The 10,374-nt window shown below is 41.7% G+C and overlaps 1 protein-coding gene across 1 annotated transcript in view; it reads left to right on the forward strand.

Moving 5' to 3' along the window:
• The first annotated feature begins 333 nt into the window (after positions 1-333).
• LOC106874208 (DNA replication licensing factor mcm4-A) overlaps positions 334-10,374 on the forward strand; it is a 19,629-nt gene continuing 9,588 nt past the window's right edge. Inside the window, exons 1-10 of the mRNA XM_052978126.1 lie at positions 334-489; positions 3,163-3,283; positions 4,045-4,077; positions 4,678-4,866; positions 5,704-5,867; positions 6,512-6,709; positions 7,462-7,696; positions 8,365-8,607; positions 9,174-9,408; positions 10,172-10,260. Of these exons, the coding sequence (XP_052834086.1) occupies positions 3,193-3,283; positions 4,045-4,077; positions 4,678-4,866; positions 5,704-5,867; positions 6,512-6,709; positions 7,462-7,696; positions 8,365-8,607; positions 9,174-9,408; positions 10,172-10,260 (1,477 nt within the window). The 5' untranslated portion in view covers positions 334-489; positions 3,163-3,192. The remainder of the gene's footprint in view (positions 490-3,162; positions 3,284-4,044; positions 4,078-4,677; positions 4,867-5,703; positions 5,868-6,511; positions 6,710-7,461; positions 7,697-8,364; positions 8,608-9,173; positions 9,409-10,171; positions 10,261-10,374) is intronic.

Consider the following 10,374-nt stretch of genomic DNA (forward strand, 5'->3'; position numbering starts at 1 on the left):
TTTTTTTTTTTTTTTTGTACATACCCCAAACGTTTTCTCGATGCCTTTTCATCGTTATCCCCATTTTAATTTTTACTTTATTTTCGTCCCCATCGAAAAGAAAAACTCTACATTTGTATTTTGTCCCCTCTATGTTGAGCCCTGTGTGGCTAATAAAGAAACATATCTATCTATAAAGAGGGAAGAAAGAAAAGAATTAAGCAAAGGGGAGGCAAAGAGACGTTTGAAAGGGAAGGAGGAAAAGTGCGGGAGTGTGAGAAAAAGAAAGAAAGAAAGATAGAGAGACAAAGGAAGGGGGAGATAATGTAAGCGACATGCAATGTACAACTTTTCGCGCGGTTTTCTTGGTCACGTGGCATGTGAATTTTCGCGCGGTTTAAATAGTTTGTTGTAGTCAGCCTTAAATTTCTTCGAATTTACAACGAATCATCTGTCGTTTGATCACTTAATCGGGATCCTATTCTTGTGAATCCGACTAAACTGTGTAAGGTATTTATCTTAAAATCTATGTTGACGATGTCTTTCATAATATGAATGTGTGATTTTCTTTTTGTTGTGGATATTACTATTTCTGTTGTGATTTACCAGCATTTATTATCGTTAGACCCTACTCTGGGCTATTAGTTTTTGTCTCCTTATCCATTCATCCCCGGGATACTAAAATCAAAAATTGATCGGGCAATGAGACAGACACAAAGACCCCTAGCTGTCTAAGTTGATTGCCTTGTGCATACGTTAAGTTGCCGTTCACGATCGTTAGACCTGCTAGAAATAGCAACCAAATGTCTTAAGTCACACTTCATTTGGATAAACAAAAGGACTTGTTGGATAATTGGTGCCTTCCATCGATCGGGACCGTGTCGGTAGCATTACAGGACTCCTGTGAAACAATGCTCTGGGCTGTATTTATTTTTTGACAGCAGATCACAGAACTAAGTCCCTAGACCTGTGAGGTCCCTGGGCAGATGCCCGTTGTCCCTGTGCCGTAAGTCGGCACTGTCGTCCGTTCGTCCACGGGATGCTAAGATAGTAACTAGTCAAATAACAAAATGGACCCAGCTTAAACTTCTAGTCTTATGTCTATGCAAGGTTATCTCTACCCGATCGCTACTCCTTGTAGAAATAGCAACTAAACCTCTTAAGTTGCACTCCACTATCTGAAAAAAAAAACATAAGATTTGTTGGATAATTTCTGCAGATTTCTAATGTTATCACAGATGTTGTTTAGGCGGAATTCCTCCATTGTTTAGAACATGTTATGGGTAGTTTTTGCCTTCCGTCTGTTTATTCTTAGGAGGCTAAAAGAAATACTGGTTAAGTAATTAGAAATTCAATGACATCAACAATTCTATCAAACTCAAGCTTACATCTACGCAACGATTCACCTATTATGATATTTAAACCTAGCAGAATATTAACTGGAGGCAAAAAAAAAAAAAAAGGTAATCTCTGCTAGCAGTACTGGTTAAATTGGAATCTACCCTTTCTGAAAGGCTCGTAGAAATAGCAGCCAAACTCATCTCATATCTCATACCTGAAAAAGAAAGAAATAACAAAAAAAGAGCTTATATAATTTGGGATGGTTCAGTGCTTCTCAACCTGGGTCCATATAAGATTTTTGGGGGTTCATGTAACAAATGAGTAAGATTGGGACCCACAATAGTATTTTAAGGACCGCTTAATAAAATTTTACTTTAGATGTATTGCAAGAAACAACTGAATCTCTTTCTCTTGCATTTCACATTGTTCAACTTACACGAAGTTAATGTCGTGTTGTGATTTATTTTTGTCTTTACCCGTCCATTCTTGTGGTGCTAAAAAGCTTCAGACAACGAAGTGGATACAGACAGAAGCGATGCCACCTAAACTTGTAGCCTTGTTCTTATGCAAGATTTAGCTTTACGCGATCGCTGAACCTGCTAGAAATAGCAACCAAAGGTACTACTATTCAACTCGTGAGTCGTGACTGGTCGATCCTACGACTACGTAGCGCGAGTGCGCATCATGTGCAGAAATAGATGTGGCACCAAAATACACCCTGGAAAAACGTAAAACGACGTTTTAAGAGTAAGATGGGGGAAGATTCAACACAAAAAAAAAATATTTACTTTGTTTAGGATCTGATCGACTAGCTAGCGCGAGTGCGCGCACCGGAACCACTCTTGAATAGTACCGGAACCAGATGTCTAATGCCCTTGGAGAATTTTTAGTCGAATAAATCTTCTACTATAGCCTCGGGCCGACTAAGGCCTTGTGAGTGGATTTGGTAGATGGAAACTGAAAGAAACCCATCGTATATATATGTGTATGTGAGTTTACCGTAAACCGGGTGGAAGCTGCTAAGGGGAGACAACTCTCAATACGTCAGACGAAAGAAGTATCTTTAGCTCTTTGGAAATTTGAATTTATGAAACGGGAAGGGAGTCTCGTGTCTTGTAATAAGGGTTGTGTGGAAATAGATCTGTCGAGCACCAGGCATGGCTGTGTGGTCAAGAAGCTGGCTTCCCAGCCGTGCGGGTTTATATTCAGTCCCGCTGTAGAGCATTCACTGTGTCCTTGGGCCGATCAAATCTTTTGTGAGTGGATTTGGTAGACAGAAACTGAAAGAAGCCTGTTTATGTATGTATCTGAAGCATTAGCGGTTCGGCAAAAGAGATGGAGATGGTAAAGAATACGCACATCCGGTGTTTAGGGTTCAGTCCCACTGCGTGGCACCTTGGGCAAGTGTCTTCTACTATAGCCTCGGGCCGACCAAAGCCTTGTGAGTGGATTTGGTAGACGGAAACTGAAAGAAGCCCGTCGTATATATGTGTGTGTGTCTGTGTTTGTCCCCCTAGCATTGCTTCACAACTGATGCTGGTGTGTTTACGTCCCCGTAACTTAGTGGTTCGGCAAAATAGACCAATAGAATAAGTACTAGGCTCACAAAGAATAAGTCCTGGGGTCGATTTGCTCAACTAAAGGCGGTGCTCCAGCATGGCCACAGTCAAATGACTGAAACAAGTAAAAGAGTACTGTACTGTTTCTACTTAGGATTCCCCCCCCCTTTTTTTTTTACAAAGGTCACCTTCCAAGCCCTTTCTTTGTTAATACACCCTAACTCCTATACACACGTATATGACTATTTCTTTGATGTTGCATGTCCTGTCGCTATATTTCTAGATTCTCCAGCCAAACCGATAAAGATAGATTATGTCTTCACCCACCAGTACCCCAGGATCGCAACGGAGCAGGAGGGGTCGAAGCCAGGAACCTAACAGCCCTGAGGAGGGAATGGCAACGCGTGAGTAACTGTTATATTTCTGTGATGTAGGTGTAGCTGTGGCTGTGGTATTGAAAAGTTTGTTTCTAAGCCACATGGTTCCAATTTCAGTCCCTTCGCGTGGCACTCGGGGCAAGTGTATTAAACTATACATATATACACACACACATGTATATACACATACATTATATATATATATAAAATAAATGATAAATGAGTATATGCATATATACGTACAAGTATGTGCATACCTACGTCTACCTGTATATATAGGTGCATAGCTGGGTACAGGATGTTGCAAACAAAACGTAGACAAAAAAAATAATAATAACCAGAGTATAGAAAACACACAGGCCACAGAGAACATTTTCCTTCATCAGCTACCCCCATTCTAACACAGGCGTTTTGAAGAGTTACGGCAGGACGCATCGTTAAAATGGCTCTTCCCACGGGCCACAAATTAAATTTGTACCATGGAGGAATGTAGTGGCGGACAGGAAAACACACACACACACACACATATATATATATATATATATATGTGTGTGTGTGTACATGTATAGGGTTCTTACAGTTTCCATCTCCCAGATCCATTTAAGGCTTTAAGCATTCAAAACCTCTTAAGGTGCCACACAGTAGGATTGAACTCCAACCATATCATTAAGAAGCAAACAACCCCACCTGCGCCTAGTATACCGTATCCATTTGATAAATTTAGATATTCTTAAAACAATCTTATTCTTGTTATTTATCTTTTAATTCTATTTCCCATAATTTTTCAGCTTCGAAGTCGCCCAACCCCAATGCTGCCACACGTGAGTATATTGCAGTCTTCATGCTTTTGTGGGTGATAGTGGTAGGGTCAATGAGGACCGGTTTAGCTTTTGATTTCAGTGGGTATTTGGCTGCTATTTCTAGCTGGTCACACAACCATGTAGATTAGGGATGGGAGTGGTGGTGGTGGTGGTTATTAATTAGCTCAAGTGTCAGTAAGGCGATGCTGGTAACGATCACGCTCAAATGGTGCTATTTACGTGCCACCGGCACGGAAGCGAAACAGCTGTTCTGGCAATGGTCACACTCAGATGGTGCTCACTTGAATATTCATCTGACAATTTTCAGTGTTAGCTTTCTCTCTATTTACATGTATGTATATATATATATATCCCAAGCTGTTTCCTTTGTTTATTTGCACCATTATCTCTTTCTCTGTGTGTGTGTGTGCATGCACACACATGTTTTAGTCATTGGACCATGGCTGTACTGGGGCACATAGACACACATACATATAGGTATGAGAGGTCAGATATGGCCAGTTTGAAAATAAAACCTAGAGTATTTGGGCCAGTTTAAATGCTGAATTGTTAAAATTATGAAAATTTTTAAAGTATATTTTTCTTTTTCTTTTTTTCTAGCCAAAAGCGGACAGAAGAGGAAGCAGGGTGATGAAACACCCCGTTCTGCTCGGAGACGTCGTCTGGATGCATCACCTGCTGAGGACCTAATTCCCCTTCCTTCATCTTCCTCACCACATCCAGCTGCTGGAAATGCTGGCGGTGAACCCGATATATCTTTCACATCAAGTCCTGCCAATATCCGAACAGGTGAATAGTTTGGGTTTTCACCTCAAAAGCTTTTTTTTTTCCCCCTAAATGTGTCTATATTGCTATATCTGAGTATGTATGTATAATATGATTGGATGCTTACTATATGATTCCTTGTTTGTGTGAGTGTATAATGTGGTTGCTTGGATACATGCATATATATATATATATATATATATATATATATATACCAAAGTCGCCTCCCTGGCGGCACTTGTGCCAGTGTCACGTGAAAAGACATTCGGATGAGATCGTTGTCAGTACCACTGGATTGGCTCCTCTACAGGTGGCACGTAACATACACCATTTCGAGCGTGGCCTAACAGACATATATATATGTACACACACACACACATACGATGGGCTTGTTTTAGTTCCATCTACCAAATCCACTCACAAGGCTTTGGTAGGCCAGTGGCTATAGTAGAAGACAAGTGCTGAAGGTGCCATGGGTGGGACCGAACCCAGGACCATGTTGTTAGGAAGCAAGCTTTCTACCACACAGCCATGCTTGTGCCTATATATATATATATATATATATGTGTGTGTGTGTGTGTGATTGCTTAAATGTGTGTTAAACTTGGATTGACTGTGTATATGAATTGATTGGGTGTATATATATATATTGATTGCCTAGATGTGTATATATCTGAAATTGATTGTGTGGATATATAATGTGCTTACTGAGGTGAATATAATTTGATAAGGTGTGTATATATTTTCGTTGTCTGTGTGTGTATGTGATTGCTTGGGGTACATGTATAATTTTCATTGCTTCAGTGTATGTATAATGTGTGTGTGTGTGTATATATATATATGCTTATTTAATTTTTCTAGGTGGCTTCAATACTAGTGAGCTGGACTTGTGGTCTCCTGTGAACTATGGTTTCCCAGCCACCCCTAAGACACCTGGACTTGGAAGCACCCCCATACGTCATCGGTCAGACATTCGAAGTGACCGCAGAATGAAACAAGTGGACATTGGTGGTTCGGATGCTGTGGTCAGTTGGCTTTTGTATTTACCATTAGAACTTGGCTAGTTCCTTGTATGCTCACACACACACACTATTCAATTCATTCTGATTTGCTACTTTTAGGTCCATCTCATCGACAAGAGTCAATAAACTCGAAACATCGATGTCTGAGATTCCCGAGAGAGGGCGACACTGAACAAATGGGGTGTTTTCATGCCATTTTACCATAAGAGATTTTTTTTCCGCATTAACTGCTGTGTATTTGCCTTCAGCAATTGAAATATGTGACAAAACATATTTCAACTAACCTAAATTGTGATATATATATATTACATTCAAATTATGGTGAACGTAAACAAACAAACAAAGTTTGCTTTTAGAAGCGTTGAGATGTCTTAGAAAGTTAAAGAAGTGATTTTTAAATTCTCAAACGCAGGATAATGCTATTAACATAGCCTGAACAGGATAAGCTACCCCTATTTTGCAGAAAAGCTGTATAGAAATCTCGCTTTATGAGATGCTATAATACGTTAAATATCTATCTATACTCAGTCTTTCTTCATCTGTGTACCAATATGTCCATAAATATCTGTTTGTAGCTGCTTGTTTCTATATTATGTGTGTACATAATTTAATTAAAACCTCAATTTCTTTTTTTCTCTTCTGTTCAGGATGGTGGAGTCCCAAGCAGTGAAATCAGTGCTTATGGCCCCCAGATGGTGATATGGGGCACGGATGTTGTTATAAACCATTGCAAGGAGAAGCTTAAGCGTTTTGTGTGTCGTTATATGGATGAGGATGTTGCTGAAGATGAGGTCTTCGATGGAATTGACCCGAAAAAGCCATATTATTTGCAACGACTGCAAGAAGTATGTACAACCATAGCCTTCACTCACAAACTAAGATATGCTATGCTTTTGCTAATTTTCAGCTGGACACAGACAGCCTCTTTGTTTACCCTTTTTTATACATTGATAAAGTATTGTAACACAAAGTGAATGTCCTTTATCTATTACTTGTCTCTGTAACCTAGCGCTTCAGCAAAAGAGACTGACAGCATAAGTACTAGACTTTAAAAAATAGACTGCTATGGTTGATTTATTCAACTAAAAACCCTTTGAGGTAGTGATCCAACATGGCCACAGTCAAATAACTGAAACAAGTGAAAAATTAAACCCTTTAGTGTTTAAACCGGCCATATCAGGCCAAAATTGTCTTCCTGTTTTATGCTCAAACCAGCCAGCTCTGACCTCTCACACCTACCCTACAAAGTCATTCTAAAAATAAACAGGGACACCATCAAAATCTCAGAGTTTCAAGATGCTGTACAATTAATTTGAAACAATAATTAAACAGGCTTTACATTTGACAGGGTAATCTGAATGCTAAAGGGTTAAACACACACATGCACACACTCTCTCATTCACACACACACACTCCCTCATACTCACACTCTCCCTCATGCACACGTACCCGTCATACACAATCACACACACAATAAATCATCCAGTGATGCAAAATCACACCCACACACACAGAAATGTTCTGTGCCTCACCATCGTTCCATTTGTGCAATAAACTATGCCGATTGCTGACTTCTGTCCTTCTGATCCCGTTCCAGATTGGTGTTTCTGGTGACCCATTCCTCTGCATCAACTGCGCTCACCTCAAGAAATTCGACGCCGACTTCTACCGGCAGATGATCTGCTACCCCCAGGAAGTGGTGCCGATCTGTGACATGGCCATCAACGAGATGTTCTTTGAAAGATTCCCAGACACAATTCTTGAACATCAGATCCAGGTCCGACCATACAATGCTGAAAAGACCAAGTATATGAGGTCTTTGAACCCAGAAGGTGGGTTTCGAAATGGGCTGGCCTTTAGTCGGTGGTGGTGGTGGTGGTGGTGGTGTTGTGAGGTCTTATGATGTGTAGCTTGGTGTTGTAATGTTTGCTGTGTGGCCTGTCATGTGAAGGGATGTGGTGTTGTGATGTTTGGTCTGTGATGTGTTGTGCTGTGGTGGGATTTAGTGTTGCATGGTGTTGGGTTGTGATGCTTTTGTTATGTAGTGTGGTGTGATAATATAGTACAGTGTGGTTATAGTGGTGGTCTGGTGTAGTGTGGGTGTGTATATTGGTGCACTATAAAGGTGGTGTGTTAGTAGTGTAGTGTAGTGTTGGTGTAGTAGTATGGTTGTATTTGGTATAGTGTGGTGTGGTTGAGGTAATGCTGGAGTGGTGACACTAGTCTCACTCACACTGTGTCACTGGTCCTGGCCCTCACTAGCCATTACTCACATTTGCTGACCTTCATGCATACCAGCCCTGGCCCTTGTCACACTTTCCTGTGCCCTCTAATCCTCACTCACACTCACCTGTGCTCTCTGGCCCTTGCTCAAACTCGCCCGTGCTCTCTGGCCCTTGCTCACACTTGCCCATGCTCTCTCACTCACACTCAGCCATGCTCTCTGGCCCCTTACTTACACTCACTGACCCCCCCCCCTTATTTTCTTTCCTCTTTTCAGATATCGACATGTTGGTCACCATATCCGGCATGGTGATCCGTATGTCTTCGCTGATCCCAGAAATGAGGGAAGCTTTCTTCAAATGCAACATCTGCGGAAATGGTACATCTGTTGAGATCGACCGAGGTCGTATTGCTGAACCCAACCGCTGTACCGACTGCGAGTCAAAGCATTCCTTCGCCCTGGTGCACAACCGTTCACATTTCTCAGACAAACAGATGATCAAACTTCAAGAATCTCCAGGTAAGTGCCTGCTCAACTTTGGATGAATTTCTGCTCCATTCAACTTTGTCCACTGTGGACACGTGACAGAAACGTTAGCACGCCAGGCGAAATGCTCAGCGGTATTTCGTCTGCCGCTACGTTGTGAGTTTCAGCCGTTTGACTGCGGCCATGCTGGAGCACTGCCTTTAGTAGAATCAAATCGACCCCAGGACTTATTCTTTGTAAGCCTAGTACTTATTCTATCGGTCTCTTTTTGCCGAACTGCTAAGTTACGGGGACGTAAACACACCGGCATCGGTTGCCAAGCGATGGTGGGGGAAGGGGACAAACACATATATACGACGGGCTTCTTTCAGTTTCCATCTACCAAATCCACTCACAAGGCTTTGGTCGGCCCGAGGCTATAGTAGAAGACACTTGCCCAAGGTGCCACGCAGTGGGACTGAACCCGGAACCATGTGGTTGGTAAGCAAGCTACTTACCACACAGCCACTCCTGCGCCTATACATTCATCTGCCTACACAACTATGTCTCCCTCCTTGTCTGTCTATCTTTCTATCTTCCCATCTATTTATGTTTTCCAGAGGACATGCCACGAGGTCAGACGCCGCACACCATATTACTCTACGCCTACAATGACCTCATTGACAAAGTCCAGCCTGGAGATCGCATCACGGTGACTGGCATCTACCGTGCCATGCCACGCCGTGTCAACCCACGTCAGAGCAACATTAAGGCCATCTACAAGACACACATAGACATTGTCCACTTTCGAACCGTTGACACCAAAAGACTGCACATGGATGGCGGAGATAAAAGGTGAGATTTTTTTAGGCTTTCATCGCATCAACATTGTTTTAATGTCTGCTTGTTTCATGTTAGCGAGGGTCGGGTGGAGTTTGAGGTGGATTTTCCATGACCTGATACCCTTCTTGTCACCAAACCACACCCGTTTCCAAGCAAGGTAATATTCCCCTGTGGGTTTGAAGAATATTGGAATAAATGACACTGGTATTACAGGGACACTCGTTTACAAATATTACGTTTTGTCAAGACAAGCAGACACAAACATAAACAAACACTCACTTTTAGGCATATATAAATGTGTGTGTATATATATATCATCATCATCATCGTTTAACGTCCGCTTTCCATGCTAGCATGGGTTGGACGATTTGACTGAGGACTGGTGAAACCGGATGGCTACACTAGGCTCCAATCTAATTTGGCAGAGTTTCTACAGCTGGATGCCCTTCCTAACGCCAACCACTCAGAGAGTGTAGTAGGTGCTTTTACGTACCACTGGCACGAGGGCCACTCTGGCGGTACTGGCAATGGCCACGCTCAAAATGATGTATTTTACATGCCACCAGCACAGGAGCCAGTCCAGTGGCACGGGCAACGACCTCAATATATATATATATATATTATGTGAAGGCGCAATGGCCCAGTTGATAGTGGAGTCATATTAAAGAAGGAATTTATTACAAGTTTTAACTGATATGGCATGTGTAACTCATTACAGATGTATCCGTATGAGATCGATATTATATACCCTTTCCTCTCTGTCTGTTTTTTGTAGCAAATTTGGTTTGAGTGATACGAGGATTGAAGAATTAAAGAGACTCTCCGAAACTCCTGATATTTACGAACGCTTGGCCGAAGCTATCGGTAAGACTGAAATATATTTCCTTATCTTTCACCTCCCTACGTCTCCAAACTTTTCGATATTTCTACTTGTCCATCTTTTTCTGTCGGTGGGTGGATCTTCTGGTCTTGTCTCAG

Source organism: Octopus bimaculoides, chromosome 30, assembly GCF_001194135.2.
Source record: "Octopus bimaculoides isolate UCB-OBI-ISO-001 chromosome 30, ASM119413v2, whole genome shotgun sequence".
Lineage (NCBI taxonomy): Eukaryota > Metazoa > Mollusca > Cephalopoda > Octopoda > Octopodidae > Octopus > Octopus bimaculoides.